The 25,246-nt window shown below is 35.6% G+C and overlaps 2 protein-coding genes across 3 annotated transcripts in view; one reads left to right on the forward strand and one right to left on the reverse strand.

Annotated features, from left to right (window-relative positions):
• Nucleotides 1-25,246, forward strand: part of SVOPL (SVOP like) — a 181,885-nt gene that overhangs the window by 135,487 nt on the left and 21,152 nt on the right. The gene's annotated exons all lie outside the window — the stretch shown is intronic.
• The window catches only part of TRIM24 (tripartite motif containing 24), a 120,674-nt gene that overhangs the window by 36,443 nt on the left and 58,985 nt on the right, over nucleotides 1-25,246 (reverse strand). For both annotated transcript variants that reach the window (XM_012447556.3, XM_012447555.3), the window contains exons 4-7: nucleotides 19,489-19,621; nucleotides 12,909-13,025; nucleotides 9,477-9,591; nucleotides 6,180-6,326 (exon numbers count right to left, since the gene is read on the reverse strand). In XM_012447556.3, coding sequence (XP_012302979.1) covers nucleotides 6,180-6,326; nucleotides 9,477-9,591; nucleotides 12,909-13,025; nucleotides 19,489-19,621 — 512 coding nt within the window. The remainder of the gene's footprint in view (nucleotides 1-6,179; nucleotides 6,327-9,476; nucleotides 9,592-12,908; nucleotides 13,026-19,488; nucleotides 19,622-25,246) is intronic.

Genomic DNA, 25,246 nt, shown 5'->3' on the forward strand with positions numbered 1-25,246 from the left:
CAGTAAGATTCTTGATAGTTTTTATGTTAATATATAGATACACACACACACACACACACACACACACGTATTTTATGTATTATGTATATTGATAATTAGCTATCTTGAGGATAGGGACCAAGTCTAAACATGAAGTTTATTTATGTTTCATATACCCAACATACATAGCCTGAAAGCAATTTTATACAATATTTCTAACAATTTTGTGCATGAATCCAAGTTGTGTTCAATTCTTATGTGTATAATTTCCCACTTGTGGTATCATGATGGTGCTCAAAAAGTTTTGAATTTTGGAGAATTTCAGATTTCAGTTGGGATGCTCAACTTTTGTAAGAAACTCATGCAACTCAATAGCAAAAACCCAAATAAACATAATTTAAAAATGGGCAAAGACTTTGAATTTCTATTTTTCTAAAGAAGACATATAAAAATGTCCAATAGGCATATAAAAAGGTGCTCCACATCACTAATCAATAGGAAGATGCAAATCAAAACCATAATGAGCTATCACCTCATACCTGTTAGGATCCAGCTAATATCAAAAAACAAGACAAGTGTTGGGCAGGGTGTGGAAAAAAGGGAACCCTTTGTACACTTTAGGTGGAAATGCAGATTGGTACAACCACTATGAATAACAGTATGGAGGTTCTTCAAATAATTAAAAATAGGACTACCGTAGGTCCAGCAATCTCTCAGCTGGGTATTACTAAAGGAAATGAAATAGGATCTTGTAGAGATATCTGTACTCCCTTGTCATTGCAGCATTATTCACAATAGCCAAGATAGAAAAACAACCTGTATCCAATGATACATGGATAAATTGTGTTAGATATATACAAGAGAATATCATTCAACTTTAAAAAAGGAAAGAAATCCTATTTGTGGTAACAGAAACTTGAGCTCACTATAAGTGAAATAAGCCAGACTCAGAAAGAAAAATACTATATAATTTCTCTTATACATGGATTATTTTTAGAAGTTGAAGACAAAGTGGAATGGGGGTTACCAGGGGCTAGGTGGGTAGGAAATGTAGAGAAGTAAGTCAAAGGGTACAAATTTGCAGGTAGGTAGAATAAATTAACATTGAGATGTAATGTACAGTGTAAGAACTATAGTTATTAACATTGTAAGGCCAGCCAGATGTGGTGGCTCATACCTGGAGTTCCAGATCAGGTGGGGTGACAGAGCAAGACCTTGTCTTTACAAAAAAAAAAAAAAAAAATCTAGGCATGGCGGCATGCATATGTAGTCCCATCTACCTAGGGGACTGAGGCAAAAGGCTCGCTTGAGCCTAGGAGTTTGAGGCTGCAGTGAAATACAATCATGCCAGTGCACTCTAGCCTGTGTGATAGACAGAGACCCTGTCTTGAAAACAACAACAACAACAACAAAAACTTCCATAATAATATTGTAATGTATATCAAAAATTTGATAATAGATTTTAGGTGTTCTTACCATACACACATATACAAGGTAACTATGTAGGGTGATGGATATTAAACTATGTAGGGTGATGGATATCATGTTGTACACTTTAAATATATAATAAAATATAAATAAATTTTTAAAAATAGCAAGCCAAGCTTGAGGTTTCAGGTCTGCAAGGCATTTCATTTTATTTTTTTTATGCATATAAAATCCATCATTTAAAGGATAACCTGAGTAAACAAGGCTATATTTATAAAGCAGAACTCTGGAGAACAGAACTATACAATATAATGATTTTCACTTTTTCTGAAGTTAGAAAATCTTTCTAAATGTTTAAAAATAATCATGAACCTCAGCTCTTCATGCATTACAGGCAAATTACTTTATTATCTACAGCTGCTACAGAAATGCATCAATGCTCACTTGGGTTCCACAGGATTTTTAAAGTTTAGTTAACCAAGAATATGGTTAATACTGGTACTGTATGATTCACTGTTCCTATTTTCTCCTATGTATCATATAGATGACTATCTCTTTCATTCCTATTTCAACAGATCATTGTGTAAATTAATTTATCCCATCTCCAATTTTCATTTTTTCCATAATACAATCAAACAAAATCAGAACAGAATGAAAAAAACACATTTTTAAATTGATAAGGAGATTGACAGAATGCTCATCTGATTGTGTGAATAATCTGTATAACATACACATATAAGAATACTCATGATGGGTTAAGTTGAAAAACACAATTCTCTATTCCCTCTATCCCTTTTCTATTTGACTTTCAGAAAAACATAGGTAAGAGAACAGAAGGTATATAGTATACAGATGTTTTCCATTAAGACTAATGAAAAATAAGACTCTGGATGGAGACTGTATCACTGATAATTGTGAAAGGAAAACAAATCCTAAGAATTAAATGCAATTCATGATTAACAACAGTTACAGAACTCTGATGTCATTCAATATTTGAAGTTATTTTACAATGTTTATCCAGAATCACATCTCCTTATTTTAAAATCGTATAGAAAATTTCTGGACTTCCATTTTTTGGAATAGGTGACAGAAAACTTGATTTGGAGGTAACAACACAAGCATATCTTGTTTTACTGAGCTTTGCTTTACTGTGCTTCATAAATACTATGAATTTTACAAATTTAAGGTTTGTGACAACACCACGTTGAGAAAATCAGCACCATTTTTCCAACAGCACACACTCACTTTGTGTCTCTGTCACATTTTGGTAATTCTTAACAATAATCTGTTATGGTGATCTGTGGCCTTTGATGTTAATATTGTGACTGTTTTGGGACACCACAAACCACACCCATGTAAGAGCAAACATAATTGATAAACAGTGTATCCTGACTGCTCCAATTTTGCTATTCTTTCTTCCTCTCCTCAGGCCTCTTGAGTCTCAGACATAACAATATTGAAACTAGGCCAATTAATAACCCTACAATAGTTGCTAAGTGTTCAAGTGAAAGGAAGAGTTGCATGACTCTCACTAATCAAAACTTAAGATATGAGTAAGCTTACTGAGGAAAGCATGTTTCAAGCTGAGACAGACTAAAAGCTAGGCCTCTTGCACCAGTTAGCCAAGTTGCAAATGTAAAGGAAAAATTCTTGAAGGAAATCCAAAGTGTTACTCCAGTGAACACATGAATGATGAGAATGCCAAGCAGCCTTATTGCTGACAGGAAGAAAGTTGCATCGTCTTGATAGAGGATAAAACCAGTTATGACATTCCCTTAACCCAAGATCTAATTCAGAGACAGGTCCTAAAACTCTTTAATTCAATAAAGGCTGCAAGAGGTGAGGAAGCTGCAAAAGAAAGTTTTAAGGTGGCAGAGGTTGGTCCATGAGATTTATGGAAAGAAACCATCCATTCTGCAGTCTCCACAATATAAAAGTACAAGGTGAGGCACCAAGTGCTGATGTAGAGGCTGCAGTAAGTTAATCATAAGATCTAGCTAAGATCAGTGATGAAGGTGGCATGCTAAACAACACGTTTTCAGTGTAGATTGCTCAGACTTCTACTGGAAGATGATGCCATCTAGAAATTTCAGAGAGAAGACAATGCATGGCTTCAAATCCTCAAAGGACAGACTGACTCTTATTAGGGACTAATGCACCTGGTGACCTGAAGTTGAAGCCAGTGCTCATTGACCATTCCAAATATCCTAGGGCCCTTAAGAATTATGCTAAATCTACTCTGCTTTTGTGTTCTATAAGTGAAAACAAAGCCTGGATGACAGCACGTCTACTTACAGTATATTTTGGTAAATACTTTAAGCCCACTTTTGAGACCCACTGCTTAGAAAATGAAGGATTTTAAAATATTACTGCTCACTGACAAATATAACTGGTCACCCAAGAGCTCTCATAGAAATATATATGGATATTAAGGTTATTTTCATGCCCACTAACACAACATTCATTCTGCAGCCCATGAATCAAGAAGTTATTCTGATTCTCATGTCTTTATTTTTTTCTTTTGGTAGCAACAGGGTCTTACCCTGTGGCCCAGGGTGGTCTTGAACTTCAACTTCAAGCCTCAAGTGATCCTCCCACCCCTGAAGGCCCTGGATCAGGTTTTACATAATCTGGGAGTTAAGTCTGTTCAAGCATCTTACAGTATACACTTGGCTTCTCAGTGTTGGTATTATAGGTTCATGTCCTCAAGTCTTATTTAAGAAATACATTACGTGGCTGGGTGCAGTGGCTCATGCTGTAATCCCAGCACTTTGGGAGGCTGAGCCAGGTGGATCACTTGAGGTCAGTAGTTCAAGACCAGTCTGGAAAACATAGCGACCCGTCTCTACAACAAAGAGAAAACTTAGCTGGGTGTAGTGGCACATGCCTGTAGTTCCAGCTATTGGGAGGCTGGGGCAGGAGAATTGCTTGAACCTGGGAGCTAGAGGTTGCAGTGAGCTGAGATCATGCCACTGAACTCCAGCCTAAGCAACAGAGTGAGACTGCATCTCAAAAAAAGAAAAAAAAGAAAAAGAAAAAAACCCATAAAACATAAGGCTACTATAATAGCCGCCATACATCGTGATTCCTCTGATGGATCTGGGCAAAGTAAAGTAAAAAACTTCTAGAAAGGATTCATTATTCGTTGCCTTTAAGAACCTTAGTGATTCATGGGAGAAGATAAAAATATCAACATTAACAGGAGTTAGGAATAAGTTGATTCCAACCTTTAGGGATGACCTGGAGTAATTCAAGACTTCAGTGGAGAAGGAACTACAGATGTGGTAGAAACAACAAGAGAACTGGAATTAGAAGTAGAGCCTGAAGATTTGACTGAATTGCTGCAATCTTATGATCAAACTTGAATGGATGAACAGTTGCTTCTTATGAATGAGTACAGAAAAGTGGTTTCTTGAGACAGAAATTACTCCTGGTGAAGATGCTGTGATCATTGTTGAGATGACAACAAAGAATTTAGAATATTCCATAAATTTAGGTGATACAGCAGCTACAGGCTTTGAGAGGACTGACTCCAATTCTGAAAGAAGATCTATTGTAGGTAAAATGCTATCAAATTATCATTGCATGCTATGGAGAAATATTTCATTAGAAAAGAGTCAATCAGTGCAAACTTCATTGTCATCTTATTTTAAGATATTGCCACAACTATCCCAACCTTCAGCAACCACAACCCCAGTGGCCATCAACTTCTCCACCAGCAAAAAGATTATGACTCTTGTAGGCTCAGATGATTAACATTTTTAGCAATCAAGTATTCTTTAGTTAAGGTATATACATTGTTTTTGAAAACATACTACTACTGTACAATTAGATTACAGTATTAATAGTCAAAACTCTTATATGCACTGGAAAACTTTTAAAGAAGTGTATGGCTTGGCTTATTGATATTTGCTTTATTGCAATAGTCTGGAACTGACCCTACAATTTATACTATACTTCGGAGTATAAATCTCTGTTCAATCTTTAATAAAATGAATGTAAAGCAGGAATTTTTAAGAACGTAACTGTCTTTTATACTTTTGCTACTCAAAGCACAGCCCACAAACCAAGTAGCATCAGCATCACCTGTAAGCTTGTTAGAAATTCACAAGCCCCACCATAGCCCTTCTGATCAGAATTCTCAAGTGATGTGGATGTGGTAGTCATATGTTAAGTAGCAAGATTCTAGACCAATGTCAAATGGTTCACCAAATCAATCACACAGCTATTTTTCTGTTGCGAAAATATCCAGCCAGACAGATTGCCGTGTAGTGCTGACAAGAAGAACACAGGCTCAGGTCATGTCTGAGATCATATAAACCCTGGCTATTCCTCTTATTGTGTGATGTTAGGCATGTTATATAATCACATGCCTTAGTTTCATCATTTGTAGAATGGGGGTAAATAGGTGTATCTCATAAGAATGAGATAAAAGTTTAAACATTATATGGGAAATGCTTACAATTAGTACCTGGCACACCACAGGTTATCAGAAAATGTTCACTATCATTCTTATTTTTGGTATTAAGTTCAGTTGCTATGAAGACGTGAATAGTTGGAATAGTTGGAAAGAACAAAAAAGAAATTCATGATAAGATTAAAACTGAATTATGCCAGGTAAAAATATTTTTTTAAACCAAAATATTTTGATAAATATTAGAAATAGGTAAAAAGCATTTATGCACAAGCAGAATAAATTTTAAGCATTTCAATGGCTCCACTGTTCTACTGTGCATTTTTACAGTATATTAAATAGCATACTTTTATCTTACCAGTCGTTTGCTATAAAGTAATGCTGTACTACTGCCACTGGAAACTGCCCATTTAGAAAAATGCATGACATGCTCCAATTGTTTAGAAAGTCCAGCCACTTCCTGTTGTTGTTGCATAAGTTTCATGCGATGGTCCTTTGCAAGGCTCTGAAAACAATAATTTCAAAATTAGTATCAGCATATAACATACACTTTAATGGTCATTTCCAGGTAAACAAATTAGAATAACTACAATCTCTAGGTACTCAATTTACTGCAAATAAAAATACTCTTAGTGTTTTCCTCATTACAAAGGATCACTTTCACTACAGCAAAAGCTGCACCGCAAATGTGACCCCTCACCCCTGAAGGCCCTGGATCAGGTTTTACATATTCTGGGAGTTAAGTCTGTTCAAGCATCTTACAATACACAAAAAAGATGGATTAGCTATAATACAGTAAATGCCTATGAAATTCAACACTCACAAACAAGAAAGATGTACTGTCCAGCAAACTAGTAAAGTAACTCGATCACATAATTTACTCAATCATATAATTTCACCTTTTAGAGACTCTACTTAATAGTTGCAATTGCAAGTAGTTTGTGCAAAACAGAGTCATGGTGTGTTGTAGATGACACTTATCCTCTGTATGTGGTAATTCTTTAAAAAAGCATATTATTTCTGTCTATTGAGAATTAACATGGGAGCCAACAGATGAACTCAATGACTGTGCCAATGCACTCTAAGAAAAGCTACATTAAAGAATATAGATTTCGCTAAGGAGAGTATGTATGTACTTTCCTTAGAGAAGACAGGATAATCAAAAGTAGAGAACACCGAACTTGGGTTATTTTAAAGGTTCCTATCCAAAAGCTCATCCTAGACCTAGCAAAGAAAAGGGAGGGGCACAGGACTTTCTATTATCTCAGATAAATTAAAGAAGTTTTAAAGTAAAATTGCTATACTACTACATGGACTTAAATATTCTCAATGAAAACTGGACCCAGATTCTGGCCCTAGTCAGTTCCAGATTTGGAAAATACACATGAACTACACTGAATTAAGAGGGAAATTGCAGTTGTCTATTTGAGGTACTGACAACAGCCAATGGCTCTGCCATATCTAATTTAAGTTAGAGACAGTAATTTGCCTATTAGGCTATTTTTGACCTCTGTAAAAATTTATTAAGTGTTTCTCTGGAAACATTCTAGTAGGAATGGAAATTCCATTTACTTTCGAGAAGTTTGAGAATTAAGAATTAGAAGCCCTGGTTTTTTGGTCTTCTATGCTAATTTCTATATCTTACGAGTCTTAACAGATAAAAGGGGTTATGTTTATTTGCCTTTAAAAGGGACTCCAACCAGCCTGGGCAACACAGCAAGACCATATCTCTTAAAAAAAAAAAAAATTAGCCAGGAGCAGCGGCACATGCCTTGTAGTCCCAGCTTCTCAGGAGGCTCTGTCACGAGGACTGCTTGTAGTCCCAGCTTCCTGGGAGTTTGAAGCTGCAGTGAGCCAAGGCCATACCACTGCACTTGAGCCTGGGTGACAGACTGAGACCTTGTCTCTAAAAAGTAAAATAAGAAAATTCACTAGAGTGAGACTTCATCTCTATAAAAGTAAAAAATTAGTTAGGTGTGGTTGCATAGCTACTCAGGAGGCTGAGGTGGGAAGATTGCTTGAACCTGGGAGGTAAAGGCTGCAGTGAATACACCACTACTGCATTCAAGCTTGGACAACAAAGTAAGACACTGTCTCAAAAAAAAAAAAAAAAGGCGAGGTAGGGTAGCTCACACCTGTTATCTCAGGACTTTGGGAGGCAGAGGCGGGCAGACTGCCTGAGCCCAGGAGTTCAAGACTAGCCTGAGCCAACGTGTCAAAACCCCATCTCTTTAAAAAAAAAAAAAAAAAAAAAAAAAAAAAAGCCAGGCATGGTGGCATGCATTTGTAGTCCTATTTACTTGAGAGACTGAGATGAGAGGATCACTTGATCCCAGGAGGTGGAGGCCGCGGTGAGCTGTGATTCATGCTATTGCACTTCCATCTAGAAAAAAGTGAGACCCTGTCTCAAAAAAATTTTTTTTTGAATTTTAAGAATGAACCTGAATGAACCAGGTTCATTCTTACAGATTCATGAGTCTGGTAATCTTCTTTAAAGCTCTTCAAGTGATTCTGATGTACCATCAAGTTTGAAAACACAGAAATAGTAATGTATGCACTACTAATCTCTGGGAAAGCAAATCAAAGTGATATTTGATTTTAAATAGTTTTGGAAACTCAAATTCTACTTGAATTATTATTTTTTTAAAGACATAGATATTGAACAAATAGTCACTATAAATGGGGTCTGATTCTTCCTGCCCAGAATACTTCCTCACTAAATAACTACGTTTCCAAAACAACAGAGAATTATTTTAGTCTTTGTTTCCTGTATAGCTGATGATAATACACAGGAATGATCATGCTTTCCCAGAAGGGCTTGAACTTTCATGACATAAAGAGGATAACCTATATTATTTCTAGAAGTCTTATTTTTCCCCAAATCTTCCATCATTAGGATTCTTTTTTTTTTAAATGCTTTACTGTATCAGTATTCTTTCTTTCTATGTCAACATACTAAAGGAATACCTAAAGATCACACAATTAATATTACACATTAATGTACCATGTAGGTGTTAGAACCTCACGTTATTTAAAGTCAAACACCAACTTTGGATCTTGACCTTCGTGAGTTTTAAAAAGCTGAGGAAGATAGTAATTTTTTTTTACTTGCAGTGAGAAACATCTATGTGCCTTGAGCATGTCTCTCTAAAATGCTGCTTTCGCAATTAGAATTATAAAATGTTGATGGCAGGGCTAGCCATATTCTTTTACCTAACTTCTCACAGGGTTAAATATATATATTTGAGAACTAAATCGAACAGTGTATCTTTCTAGAAAATTTTGTTCCACTAAACTCCTTTGGTGATGCAAAGATCTATTTAATATTCAGAGATCATCCTATAAGCAAGGCATTACAATTTGTGCTATCAGTCATCAAACATTTATAGCATATTACTAAGCTATAAACTGTCAGCTACAATATAAAACCCAGCAAAGGAAAATTTGGGAGTGGGCAAAAAAATTATTAAATCACAAATGAAACAATTATATAAAAAGCACTGATTTCTAATTCACATTATGTTAGGAAATACTATTTTTTTGTTTGTGTTTTGTTTTTTTTTGGAGGGGGGTGCACAATTTGACATTTCAATGTTATCCAAGGAAATTCTATGTTGAATCAATATAAGATACTATCCCATGGGCAATCACTTACCTCTAACTGATGAAGTAGAGCTTTTCCTTTTTTATTTATTTCTACCATCAATGTAAATATAGCAACTTTAATATCCTGTTCCACCTGCTTTTGATTTTGATTTACTTCAATAATTCTGAAAATTAAAAGGGGAAAAATATAAGGCAGATTTTTTGTATATTATTTAAAATTGATGTTTTAATGTCTAAATTACATCAAAATGTTTTCAGCCCTTAGAAGCTCTGCTATTTCTGAGTCCTTCAGTTTAATCTGACTGTGTTGAAGATGAGACAGCAGAAATATAATTCTTCTAAAAGATATCACCACTCAATCTTAAAATTAAGTCTTGAACCTTAAATCTTAAAAAATATATACAGTTAGAAGAGAATGAGTACATTTTAAGAAAGTATGGTTTGGAAAAATTATGGTGATACCCGGGAAAATCAATGCTCTACCTAAAAGGATGGAGGGTGGGGTGGGGTGGAGGTGGACTAAAAAGGATTTATAAACCATGATTCTGAACAAGTTCTACTATATTAATTGCAACCAAAAGCTAGAAAAGTGTATATGTGATACTCTTTTCTTAGTAATCTTAACTGCTGCAGTATTCATACACCTAAATAGAAAAAGACAAAAATAGTAGTTTGCTCCTTAAACCCATTGTTCACAAGATTAGCAGCCAAATAACTATGTTTCATCAACCACATACTTTTCTTACAGAAAGAAAAACATATGGTCCACACCAGAATATCTTATAGAAAATAACAGAGCATCCACCAAACTTTGTGAGATTAAATTAAAAGCTTCATTTCTTCTGTAAGCTTCTCCCATAGTTACCCTCCAAAACTTAAGACCAAAATGGCAGAGACTTTATTTCCTGCTGGAAAAGACAATTTTTTGATATCAATGTTACTACAGGATCCAGGGAACCAGATAAGCCTGAGAAGAAACCAATTTCAAAAAACTCATTTAAATACTCATGATGGTAGAATAGGATGAATAAGGGAAAAACAGTGCCATGGAGGCAAATGCATAAAATGTAACCCTTTTATAATCAGATAGACTATACAGATATATAAGCAATTTGCACTTAACAAAGACTCTTTGATTTTTGCCTCAATTCAGAAATCAAAATTGTTCTACACAATGTTATTATTTTGTAGAAGAAGAAAATCACAAATCACTTTACAAAAATAAAAGATAAAAGAACAAATCTGAAGAACATTATCTGATTTTAAGAGTTACTATAAAAAGCTACAATGATCAAGATCATGAAACTAGAGTACTGGCAAAGAGAAAAACACAATGGAGCAGATTAATAATCCCACACACATATGGTCTGTAAAGGTGTTGAAAAACAATTCAACAGAGAAATAAAATAGCTTTTCCAAAAAATGATAGTGGAAGAAATGGACATTGTATGTATTAAAAAAAAAAAAAAAAAAAGCAAACTTTGACCATAACTCAAACCATATACTCAGTGAAAGAGTAAGAAAAAAGTCAAAGGGATAAATTTCATTAAGGGCAGATCTTTAATTTAGAATTAATTATTATACAATCGCTACCTTTTGCCACTAAATGGTAGAAATGCCTATATTTATCTCTCTTCATTCATTTGATAAATATTCATTACAAATTTCCAATTACTCAGAATCAAAAAATGTTAAACCCACAAATTATTCTACTTGGGAAAATATACTATTCTAATTAGAATATGGTAAATAAAGGAAATAGTATTTCATTAACTACAGTTGTGTCAAAGAGAAAAGTATAAACAGGGCCTGGCATAGTGGCTCACGTTGTAATCCCAGGGCTTTGGGAGGCCGAGGTGGCGTATCACCTGAGGTCAGTAGTTAGAGACCAGCCTGGCCAACATGGTGAAACCCCATCTCTACTAAAAATACAAAAAATAGCTGGGCATGGTGGTGGGCACCTGTAATCCCAGCTACCCAGGAGGCTAAGGCAGGTTAATTGCCTCAACCCAGGAGGCAGAGGTTGTAGTGAGCCAACATTGCATCACTGCACTCCAGCCTGGGTGACAAAGCGAGACTCCGTCTCAAAAAAAAAGGGGTAAAAACAAACGAGAGCTGATAAGGAAGAATGAGAAAAACTAAAAGACACATAACACAGTAATAAATAGATATAATAATGATGCTGGGACATCAATAAATGGTAAAAACTATGTTTAAAAGCTGGGCACAGTGGCTCATGCCTGTAATCACAGCACTTTGGGAGGCTGAGGTGGATGGATCACCTGAGGTCAGGAGTTCAAGACCAGCCTGACCAACATGGAGAAACCCCATCTCTACTAAATATACAAAATTAGCTGGGCCTGGTGGCACATGCCTGTAATCCCAGCTACTTGGGAGGCTGAGGCAGGAGAATCGCTTGAACCTGGGAGGTGGAGGTTGCGGTGAGCCAAGATCGTGCCACTGCACTCTAGCCTGAGCGACAAGAGCAAAACTCCATCTCAAATAATAATAATAATAATAATTATGTTTTAAAATCTCTTTTAAGGAAATCAAGTAATACAGGGAATTAATTACCTTTAAAAAATTCCCAAATGTTTCACCGCCAGTTATGTTCCAAAATGATAGTAACAGATTATGATGATTTCCTTAAAGGCTGACACAATTTATACAAGGAACATTTAAATTCTCTGTGAGGTCTTTTGCTCCGGCACATTCTAATAAACATTCCTTGACTTATTTAGGCAGTGATATTACTTTTGTGTGTAAAACAATAGCTCATGGGATTTCATAGGTGTGTAAATTAAGTATCAGTATGTGCCCTAAATGGGATTTAGATAACATCTCCACCTGCCCCTACTCCAAGGAGGTTAGTGGTTTTCTCCCCAATCATTGATGTCTAAGATATGAAACTTCGGACAGGTGATGATTTCCTTACCAGGATAAAAGGCATAACAAGTAATTGTTTAAGCATTTTATCAGACAAGGAGTAAAAGGTGTGTGAACAGTTTAACAATCCCTGTCTCCTGGTGTCTTAAAATTTCTACCACTTTGCAGTTAAAAAAAAAAAAAAAAAAAAAAATCACAGCATAAGGAAGGCAACTCAAACTTTAGCAAGCCTTAAAATAACAATTAAGGGTTCATTCAAATGTTAGAATATTTACATTACTGGCAAAAAATGGTTGATTCTGCATTTAAATCTTGGGATTTCTTTAACATTGGAAAATAAGTGATAACAAGTTATCAATACCTACTAAATAAATGAGCTATTATAATCCTAAGTGTAGTTAATTATCATAATAGTTTTGAAATTTTACAGCAGAAAAGAATGCTTTCCAACCAAGTTTCTGGGAAAGTCTTATGAACAATGTCTTATTGCAGTCATCTGAAAATTTACTACTTAACTGTGAGTTAAGGAAAATGGTCTGTTCTAAAAGCGAATAACAAGTTATATTAAAATGATTATATAATACGATAAAATTACCTGTTTTGGATCTGATTTCCTGTGAATTTTATGTATTTTGTTTTTTCCATCAGTTTGGTGATTAGTGTATCTATGATCACTTTCTGATTCTGAAAAGCTTCTTCTATAAATTGATATCTGAAGAAATAAGTAAGCAAATTATTTCACATAAAAATATAAAATGAGGAAAAGTCCAAGAATAAAGAAATGACTGATAAAAATATAATAGAATTAAAAAGAATTCATGTAATAATCTTTTAAAACACCAAAAGTATCCCTAATAAGGCAAGTTTTCCCCACCTCTTAAATTATCCCACAAGAAAGATTTGGACACGTAAATATTTTGCAAGTTTGAGAACCACATGCATCCAACATTCAGTTTTATAAGCTTACAGAGTTCACTTTCACCTGGTGGAACTGGCAAAAAAACAGTCAATGATATATAATCAGATTTATTAACTATTTATAATTTCTTAATTATGTAAGCCTACTGTAAATAAACATCTTAAAAGATCACTTTTAAATAATAGGTAGTTATGTTCTGGGGGACACAAAGATAAATCAGGATAAATACAGGGAGTGAAGGGCAAAATTCCTGATGTTATGCCTTGAGATAAAACTTTAAGCAATAGTATAATAAGATAAGTTTATAATTTCAAAGTGAGGAAAGATGATTTACTTTGCCAGACTATGTTTGATGACTGAAGAGAAGTTCTAGAGGAGATAGACAGGCAATGATACAGAAGATACATATCAAGAGTTTTATTTAAATTTTTCTATAAAATGCACAAAATACAATATTTCTAAATCAACATATTTTACATGTGATTTTAAATGTTTACATCTAATTAAATAAGGTTGCCAGAATTAGAAAAAGGGGATACTCAGTTAATAATTATATTGGCATTTCCTTTGTATATAATCCCATCTGTGAATAACAACATTTCAACTACTTTTATAGGCAACTCAAGTTTTTTTTATCTTAGTAAACTTTTTCTTTACTACACTTATTTGATATAAGGTTACATGAAATGGTCACCCTTATGTTGTTCCTAATCTCAATGCAAAGACTTTCAATATTCCAACATTAAGTATGTTTTCTACTTTCCACAAATAATCTTTATCAGGTTTAGGAAATTCCCTTTTATTCCTAGTTTGCTAAGATGTTATATCATGAATGTACATTTCATTTTTATGGAATGTTTCTACTGCTTCTATTGAGATAATCATATATTTTTTCCTTTATTTTTTTAACATGACATGAAAGATTTTAGCATCAATGATTTTGACATGTTAAATGAAATTTGTATCCCTAAAATGAGGCCAAATTGGTTTGATTACAACTGTCCCAAAATGACAATACTATGAGACTTAAGGCAAGTCTTCCCCTCCTCTCAAATCATCTGTTTTCTTATTTTCTGCTTCTTGGAATTTTACATTCATTTCATGGATGAGACTGGTCTGTAATTTTCCACTTCTATTTATTGTCAGTTTTTGGTGTAAAGGTTATGTTGGCTTCATATAAGAAGTTGGAATGAATTCAGTTTTTTGGCCATTCTCTGTATAAGAAAGGGACTACAGTTACCTTAACTATGTGGTACATTCATCAGTGTCATTTGTATGTGTAATTCCACCCCCCACATTTTTTTTTTTTTTGAGATGGAGTTTCACTCCTGTTGCCCAGGCTGGAGTGCAATGGTGCAATCTCAGCTTACCACAACCTCCACCTCCCAGGTTCAAGCGATTCTCCTGCCTTAGCCTCCAGAGTAGCTGGGATCACAGGCATGTGCCAGCAGCCCGGCTAATTTTGTATTGTTAGTACAGACAGGGTTTCTCCTTGTTGGTCAGGCTGGTCTCAAACTCCCAACTTCAGGTGATCGTCTGGCTTGGCCTCCCAATATGCTGGGATTACAGCCACCACACCTGGCCTGTATGTGTAATTTTCTTTGTGATAAGGTTTTAAATTATGAATGAACATTAAATTATGAATGAACATTAAAAATATTCTGATTTTCTACTGTATTTTACGTAAGTTTTGGTAAAAGTTGCATTTTCTAAGAGTTTTCCCAAATCATTTACACATTGTCTTATTATTTAGAGATATCCTTTTTATCTTTGAATATGCATTTAAAATATGGAGTAATGCCACCTTCCTACTCCTGGCAGTGGTTATTTGGGCCTGCTCTCTCAATCACTTATACAGAGAATTGTTGATTTTTCTAGTCATTTTGGCTTTAACTATTTCTACACTTGTCTTTATCATGTTTCTTTTAAAACCCATTTGCTTTGGGTTTAATTTGCTACCTTTCCTAAACTGCAATAAATGTTTAGTGAATTGACTTTATCCTTTACATAATACAAATGCATTTAATAATATAAATTGTCTTCCAAATATGGCTTTAGTTATTAAAAAGAAAAACCTCAAGGCTTGATTGATATCTTCACTATTATTCAGATGAAAATGTTTTCTACTATCTACTGAAATTTCTTTTTGATTATTTAGATGTATTTAACTGATTTTAAAATAATTTCAAAGTTAAATTTAAATCTGTAATCTTTTTACAATACTTTAACCTATAGATCATGTTTTTTAATTCTATCATTTGTCTAAACAATGTCTTCTAAACAACTTTGTTCTTTAATCTAGGATATAATTCCAGGATTGTGCATCAGTACACTTAGTTATCACAAGAATTTCATTTCCAAATATATGGTATCTTTCAATCTTTTCAAATTTAAGACTTTAGCATATGGTCAGTTAAAGCTATTTTATTGTATGCTTGTAAAGAATGTGTATTTTGGGGTACAGTGTTCCATAATGTCCATAAAACACTATACTATGTTACTCAATTTTTTTTTTTTTTTTTTTTTGAGACGGAGTTTTGCTCTTTGTCACCTATGCTGGAGTGCAATGACGTGATCTTGGCTCACCGCAACCTCCGCCTCCCAGGTTCAGGCGATTCTCCTACCTCAGCCTCCTGAGTAGCTGGGATTACAGGCCTGAGCCACCATGCCCGGCCCTTATTTCTCTATCTTTACTGATTTTTCAGTCTGCTTGTTTTGTTCTTTATTTATTTATTACAGATAGGTCTTACTCCCACCTCAGTTTCCTGAGTAGCTAGGTAGCTAGCACTTACAGATGCCTGCCATACTGCTCGGCTTCAATTACTGCATAAAGTGGTAACTCCACTATGCCTATGGAGTTTTCTATTAGTTTGAAGTTCTGTCTTTTTTTTTGTAAATTTATAATCTGTATAAATTTACAGGGCATATCTTTTAAGATGAAGAGAGCCTTTTCATCCTTACAAAGTGTCCCTCTTTGCCTCAAGTAATGGATTTTGTCTACTATGCAATCTTGCCTTTGGTTAGTATTTACATGGCGTGTCTCTTCCCATTAACTCTTTTATATATTGAGTTTTTAGATATATCTCACAAAAAGGAAATAGCACATTTTTGTATTTTCCTTCTTATCCAGTCTGAAACCTGTCTTATAATTTGGAACATTTTGTCTGTTTACATTTAGTATAATTATGGTATATTTGTAGATCTACCAACTTACCAAGGCCTCATTATATTCCATCTGTTGTTTATTTCTTTTTCTCACTTTTTGGCCTTTGTTTATACTAATTATTCCACATTCCCACAACTGCCCACACCTTGGTAATTGTATATACTTACTATTCTTTTAGTGACTACTCTAGACATTACAAAAACAAATTTTTACATGTCATCATTTAATATCTATACTTTTCATGCTCTTCCATGCATGGACCTTAGACCATAAATTCCATACCCTTTTAGCACATCTGCTGCTATGTGATATACATATACACACAGCACACCAACAAGATATTATTGTTTCCTAAGTCAACATTCATTTAGATTTACTCATACCTATTATTTTAATTGCTCTGTATTCTTTTCTTTACCTCCTATTTTTCTCCTGCTAAAAGGTACTTTAAGTGAGACTTTACCAGGGATATGCTTTCCCAGTTAATTTTGTCTGAAGTGTTTTTATCTACCTTCATACTTAAAGAATATGCAGGCCAGGAGTGGTAGCTCATGCCTGTAATCCCAGCACTTTGGGAGGCCAAGGTGGGTGGATCACCTGAGTTCAGGAATTTAAGACCAGCCTGGCAAACATGGTGAAATCCTGTCTCTACTAAAAATATAAAAATTAGCCAAGCATGGTGGTGCACGCCTGTAATTCCAGCTACTCGGGAGGCTGAGGCATGAGAATCACTTGAATCCAGGAGGTGGAGGCTGCAGCAAGCCGAGATCGCACCATTGCACTCCAGCCTGGGCGACAAGTGAGACTACGTCTCAAAAAATATACATATGCTTACTGGGTACAGAATTTTAGATTTGAAAGTTACTTTGTTTTTGTACTTTAAAAATATTACTTTCTTAATTATCCTGGTAGGGGTTTGTGCAACTTCTTAAATATGGGCTTAATGTCTTTCATCAGCTTCTGAAAGTTCTTAGCCATTATATTCTGTCTTCAACTATTGCTTCCTTCCCCTTTTCTGTACTTTCCATTCTTCTTGGACTGCAATTACATCCATATCTCTTCTACTTTTCATCCTCCTCTTGTTTAACACACTTCTTTATGGATATTTTCTTAATTTTCTTCTAGCTCATTAATTCTCATTTCATGCTAAGCCAAATCTGTTCTTAAGCCCTTCTACTGAGTTAATTTTAGTTAATTTAATTTTCAGAGTTTTTTGTTTTTCCTTCTTTTTTAAAACACAGGATCTCATTCTGTCACCTGGAGTAGAATGCAGTGGTGCTATCACTGCAGCCTTGAACTCCTGGGCTCAAGCAATCCTCCCGCCTCAGTCTCCCAAGTAGGTAGGAATACAAGCACCCACCACTGTGCCTGACTAATTTAATTTTCTGTGAGGATGGGGTCTCACTATGTTCACATTATCTAATCTCCTAACAAATCTGGTTATTTCTAATTCTGTGAATATCACTTTTGCAAACTTCATTACTGAGTAAGTTAGAGGTCTAGGATGTTTTCTTTGTCTTTCTGGTAAAGATTTACATTTGATTCTACCAGGAAACTTGAGAAACCAGATATGATTTCAACTTAATCCATTTTAGGTGCGGAGCTTTAGTCCCGGTGAGGAACTACTTACTAGCTAATTACCTTTACTGAAATAGTGTAGACTTTCAGGGTCCCAACTCAAGACGAGAAGCAGCATTCACCATGCATGATCCTTACACTCTAAGCTATGATTTCTCAGCCCTGTGAGGCTAATATAAATTCTCCTCAATCTCTAGAAATACCTCAAGGAGAGAAAAAAGCTCCTATCATTCTTTGTGCCCACTCCAACCCAATACTGTCCAATACTGCTTTACTATTTTATTAGCTCTAGCATTTCATATAGACAATTTCTGTATTTTGTCCAAGTTTTCTAGTCATTCTCACTGTTGGTCCAAATTATGTAGTCTGCCATTATCAGGAGCCTAGACCATCATAAGCAATTATATTTGTATCAATCTGAATCTTACGATCTAAATTACCTGTTGCTGATCTGAATGTCTATTGAGATCAGATTTAAAAGTAAGCTTTATGCTGGGCACAGCGGCTCACGCCTATAATCCCAGCACCTTAGGAGGCCAACGCGGGAGGATCACTTGATGTCACGAGTTTAAGACCAGCCTGGGCAACATGGTAAAACCCCGTCTCTACTAAAATACAAAAAATTAGCCAGGCATGGTGTGGCGGGTGCCTGTAATCCCAGCTACTTCGGAGGCTGAGACAGGAGAATCACTTGAACCCTGGAGGCAGAGGTTGCAGTGAGCCGAGATCATGCCGCTGCACTCCAGCCTGGGTGACAGAGCGAGACTCTGTCTCAAAAATTAAAACAAAATAAAATATAAAATAAAGATCAGAACATTTGCTGGGTGCGGTGGCTCATGCCTGTAACCTCAGCACTTTGGGAGGCCAAGGAGGGTGGATCACCTGACGTCAGGAGTTCAAGACCAGCCTGGGCAACATGGTGAAACCCCATCTCTAAAAAAAAAAAAAAAAAAAAAAAAAAAATTAATTAAAAAAATAAATAAAACTAAGCTTTGCTAGGAACTATAATGAACTGGAAAAGGCATGTCTCAAATGTTGACATGAAAGTATACAGACCCAGAGCTAGAAAATCCAGAAATCTAGATATTTTAAAAAAATGTAAAATCTCCTCATTTTGCAATGCTGGCAACTAGTTCTATATATTTTAAAACAGTGTGTCTGCCAGTGTCCTCAACTCAGGATGATTTTTCTCCTTAGGCTGTTGCCAATGTCTGGAGCTAAATTTTAGTTGTCACAACTGGGGAGGGTTAGAGGGTTACTACTGGCATCTAGTTGGTAGAGGTCAAGCATGCTAACCACCATATAATACACAGATCAGTCCCCAACAATAATTATCTAGCCCAAAATGTCAGTAGTGTCAAAACTAACAAACCGTGGTATAGGCCAGCATACTGCTGGCCAAACAAACCTATTTGCAGACTGCCATTTGACCAGGGTTGCCAGCAGTCCTTTAGCCCTCTAAAGCTGTATATGCACCTATACACAAATCTATATAACCAAAGATGCTGGTACCTATGCTCTTTATGTTCTAATAACTGACAGTCTCGACATGTCAGTTTGTCACATGTCTCACAGTACAGCTTCAACTGCTCCTTTTTATGAAAAGGACAAAACACTGGTCGCTGGCTGGTGACACCAACTGCCTCTGCAGAAACAATGGGAGAAAAAGAGAAGAAAATTAACATAACTGAATAGTAAATAATTATTAGATTGCCCATTTGAATTCACGTCTATTGATATAAACACTACAGTTTCACCTATACTATACCGTAACTTTCACTAAGAATTACAGATATTAAGATATCACATATTGTGTCAGCATTTCAGGAAAAAAAATTAACCTTTTCATTTTTCAAGTAAAAATTAAAATTAATTCAGAAGTAAATGAAGGAACTAAGTGTAGTTAAAAATATGTTTTACTGCATTAAAAAGTCTTAAGAAGACAACCCTGGTGAGTATGAACCACCTGGATGTCTTCTATCCCAAATATGAGAGGAGAATTTTTGAAAATGCAATTAGGAAAATCAAGCCGGGCACAGTGGCCTACGCCTGTAGGCTCAGCTAGTCAGGAAGCTGGGTTGAGAGAATCGCTTGCTTGAGCCCAAGCGTTTTTTGAGTCCAGTCTAGGAACACTGCGTGACCTCACAGAGAGAGGCAGAGAAAGAGATGGAAAGAGAGGGAGGAAGAAAGAAAATATAATACAAATGTCTAAAAGGAGTAGTTAAATAAATTACTAATCCACTTTTGTAAAAATCCTAACAGAGGATACCCATCAACACAGAAATAATGTTTTCATTATTACACTCTAGTTTTCCAGCGTGGGGATAAAACTGGAAAATGTTTATATCATGTTAAGTGGGAAAATCAGAATATGAATAAATATAATTAAATAGTAAACCTCAGTTATCTTACTAATAATTAAAGGCAAAATACAAACATTTCAGAAATAATCCTACCTCCAGAGATAATTACTATTAATAACATGGTGTGTACTACTCTGGTTTTTCTAAATATGGAAGTACATATAGTATAGTGCTGCATTTTATAAAGCAATAAATGGTAGCACATATATTGTCGAGATTTTTTTCTCACTTAACTCTACCTTAGATACCTTTCTATATTAGTAAATATATCCACCTCATTCTTATTAACTGTATAGTATTTCATAAAACAGATATTTATAAGTTACTCATTTTTCAGTATTGCAAATAGTGCTGAAATAAACATGAAAATTATAAATCATTTAAATGTTTCCATAAGGTAAATCCCTAGTAGTAGAACTGTTAAGTCAAAGGGTAATTCATATAGAAAAATAATAAATAATTGTGCCAATCCGTACTCCAACCAGTGTAGAGTGGCTATATTAACAGGGGGGAAGTCTCTAAATTTTCATCTTTGACAATTTAATAAATGCAAGATAGTAAAGTATGAACTTTACTATCTTAGAATGCATTTATTTAATCACTGAGATGAATCAACATTCAGTTATCAGCCATTTGCATTTCTTTTTTTTTAGAAAGAAAAAAAAAAGAATGAAGAGGAGGAGGAAAAAGGAAGAGAAAGAGAGAGAGAGAATAGGAGTATTGCTTTCTTGCCCAGGCTAGAATGCAATTTAGTAATGGGTATTGAAAACCTCTTTTATACCAATAATTATACTTAATGATGTAGTCAAGAAGGAATAAGGGAAGAAAATAACAAACAAACAGCCAACCAATATTTCATTTAAACCTATGAAATGCTATGCAATTACTGAGGATTGATTTACTTCCAATTATGTAGTCACTTTTGGAATAGGTGTGAGGTGGTAATGTATGTTTTGTGCATTTGAAGTGGAGAGTTCTATAAATGTTTATTAAGTTTACTTGTTCCAGGTCTGAGTTCAAGTCGTGAATGTCCTTGTTAATTTTCTGTCTCGTTGATCTATAGAATCGTTAGCTCTTCTTGTTACATTGATCCTTTTGCCATTATGTAATGTCCTCCTTTGCCTCTTTTGATCTTTGTTGCTTTAAAGTCTACTTTATCAGAGGCGAGAATTGCATCTCCTGCTTTTTGTTTATTTGTTTATTTTTACTCTCTGTTTGGTTGGTAAATCTTCCTCCTCTTTGTTTTGAGTCTTTGTGTATTGTTGCATGTGAGATGGGTCTGGATGCAGCATACCGATGGGTTTTGGCTTTTTATCCAATTAGAATATATATAAGTTTAATACTGACATTTGATGCTAGCTTGCGGTTTTGCCCATTAGTTGGTGTAAATTTTTCATTGTGTTAATGCTCTTTGCTTTTTGATATATTTTTGGAAAGGCTGATATTGGTTGTTCCTTTATATGTATAGTGCTTCTTTCAGAAGCTCTTGTAAAGCAGGCCGGGTGGTGGTGAAGTCTCTAAGTACTTGTTTGTTCGCAAAAGATTTAATTTTTCCTTTGCTCATAAAGTTTGGCTGGATATGAAATTCTGGGTTGAAAGTTCTTTTCTTTAAGGATGTTAAATATTGGTCCCCACTCTTTTCTGGCTTGTAGGGTTTCTGCTGAGAGATCTGCTGTAAATCTGATAGATTTCCCTTTATGGGTAACCTGACCTTTCTCTCTGGCTGCCCTTAGTATTTTCTCCTTCATTTCAACCCTAATAAATCTGGCGATTATGTGCCTTGGGGTTGGTCTTCTTGAAGAATATCTTTGTGGTGTTCTCTGTATTACCTGGAGTTGAATATTACCCTGCCTTGCCAGGTTGGGAAAGTTTTCCTGAATGATATCCTGAAGAGTATTTTCCAACTTGGATTCATTCTCTTTGTCACATTCAGGTACACCTATCAAACGTAAATTAGGTCTTTTCACATAGTCCCATATTTCCTGGAGACTTTGCTCATTCCTTTTTATCCTTTTTTCTCCAATCTTGTCTTCTTGTTTCATTTCACTGAGCTGGTCCTCAACTTCTGATATCCTTTCTTCTGTTTGATCAATTCGACTGTTTAAACTTGTACGTACTTCGCGAAGTTCTCGTGTTGTGTTTTTCAGCTCCATCAATTCACTTATATTCCTCTCCAAATTGTCCATTCTCGTTAGCATTTCGTCAAACCTTTTTTCAAGGTTCTTAGTTTCTTTGCATTGGGTTTAAACAAGTTATTTTAATTCACAGAAGTTTCTTATCACCCACCTTTTGAAACCTGCTTCTGTTATTGGAACACACTCGTTCTCCATTAAGCCTTGTTCCGTTACTGATGAGGAATTGCAATCCCCTGTTGAGGGAGAGGCATTCTGATTTTGAGTATTCTCTGCCTTTTTAGGCTGCTTTCTTCCCTTCATTATATATTTATCCCTCTGTTGTCTTTGTAATCACCGACTTTCTAAGTAGGTCTCTGAGCAGACGTCCAACTTTTTGATTCCCAGCGCCGAAATCTGAGCAGTCCACTGCGCCGGCCAAAACAGCGGTGTTAAGATTGACGGTGCTTTTCTGCCCGGGAATCTCCGGACTCTGCACCAAGAACTGCCGCTCTAAGGCGGCAGCAAAACCGCTGTGCCGGCCACAAGAGTCACTCTGGCGACCCGTGGGGCTCCTCTGCTGGGAGTCTCTTGGTCCGTGAGCAACAAATATTCGTCTGAAAGTGGGGCGTCCTCTCGTTCTCTGCGCTTTCACTGGGAGCTATGTGCCCGAGCTGCTAGTGATCAACCATCTTGGATCTCTCTTGCCCTCATTTCTTTTTTATAATGCACAGATCGATCCCCAACAATAAAGAATTATCTAGCTCAAAATGTCAACAGTGCCAAAACTGACAAAACTGATCTATATGCAGACTGCCAGTAGGTTTTGTTTGGCCAGCAGTATGCTGGCCTATACCAGGTGTGGTGGCTCACACCTGTAATTCCAGTACTTTGGGAGCCTGAGGCGGGTGGATCACTTGAGGTTAGGAGTTCTAGACCAACCTGGCCAACATGGTGAAACCCCATCTCTACTAATACAAAAATTAGCCAGGCACAGTGGCACAGGCATGTAATGCCAGACACTCGGGAGGCTAAAGCAGGAGAATCGCTTGAACACGGAAGGTAGAAGTTGCAGTGAGCCGAGACTGTACCACTGCACTCCAGCCTGGGTCACGAAGTGAGAGTCTCACCAAAAAAAAAAAAAAAAAACCTAAGGTAACCTGAGAGAAATTACAGATAAAATTAATGAACTAAAAAATATAAAACAGACAAATTCAAGAGCTACTTCTGAAGACAGAAATATGTAAACATGTAGAATTCAGAATGAAAATGAAAATAACCAGATAGAGAAAACTGGCAATATATTATAAGAAATTTCAATGCACAACACATCAGGATGATATATAGAATTAACTCCAGCAATGCAAAGATGGTTCAATCTTTTTTTCTTTTCCTTTTTTTTTGAGACAGGGTTTCACACTGTCACCCAGGTGGAATGCAATGACAATGATCACAGCTTATTGCAGCCTCAAGCTCCCTGGTTCAAGCAATCCTCCTACCATCTCACCTCCCAGGTTGCTGAAATTACAAGTGTTTACTACCATGCCCAGTGAATTTTCTGATTTTTTGTAAATAAGGTTTCACCATGTTGCCAAGGCTGGTCTAGAACTCCTGGGCTGAAGCAATCATCCCACTTTAGCTTCCCAAAATGCTGGGATTACACCAAATCTTTTCACTAGTCTCAAACAAGCAAACAAAAAAAGAAGTTTTGCTACATTTTGATACATGTTAGTACATGAGTGAATTCTTAAAATACTGTGCTAAGTAAAATAAGTTAGGTATCAAAGGACATCATACCGTATGATTCCACTTATGTGAAGTATCTAGAATAAGCAAATTTATAGAGACAGAAAATAAAGGCTGGGTGCAGTGACATATGCTTGTAATCCCAGCACTTTAGAAGGCCAAGGCTGGCAGATCACTTGAAGTCAGGAGTTTGAGATCAGCCTGGCCAACATGGTAAAACACCGTGTCTACTAAAAATACAAAACTTAGCCAGATGCGGTGGTGCATGCCTGTAATCCCAGCTACAGGCAGGAGAATTGCATAAACCCATGTGGCAGAAGTTGTAGTGAGCTGAGACTGTGCCACTACACTACAGCCAGCCTAGGTGACAGAGTAAGACTCCATTTAAAAAAAAAGAAAATAGGGTAGAAGTTACCAGGAGGTAGGGGAAGAAAATTGGAGTTATTAAAGGGTACAAAAAAAGATGCTGACTGGGGTGACAAAATAGTTTTGAAAATAGTAATGATGGTTGCACAATGTGTAAATGTAATAAATGCCACTGAATTGTACACTTAAAAATAGTTAAAATGACAAATTTTGTTGAATGTATTTTACCAAACTAAAAAAATGTATTAGTGAACTGCATTAAAAACAAGACAATAAAACCAAAAATAACAATTACATAAAAAAGCCTCTCTGGCTATCCATATATCAGACAAATTTTAAAAAGCAGGTTTACTACAAGAATGTCAAAAGGAAAAAGAGTTATAAAATATTTGAGTCCACTCCTTGTTGTTACCTTAGGGATAAAAGAAAAATAAGAAAAAGCAAATTTTTTCTCCATTTGTTCTATATTCACACCAAATGAAGATATTTATAGAAGCAGAAAGACAGGCAGTAAGAATGTAAAACAGGGTTCTACATCTATTCACACTTTCCAACATTTGTAAGTACTTAAATTTCAATTACAATATAAACCTCTTTAATTAAGAGTACATTTAATACTTAACAAAACAAATGTGTCAAAACAAGTCAATACAGGAAGGAAGAAAAGATGGGGGAAAGACAGAA

This window comes from Aotus nancymaae, unplaced genomic scaffold (genome assembly GCF_030222135.1).
Source record: "Aotus nancymaae isolate 86718 unplaced genomic scaffold, 86718_ANA_hifiasm-v0.15.2.pri h1tg000002l, whole genome shotgun sequence".
NCBI classification, from domain to species: domain Eukaryota; kingdom Metazoa; phylum Chordata; class Mammalia; order Primates; family Aotidae; genus Aotus; species Aotus nancymaae.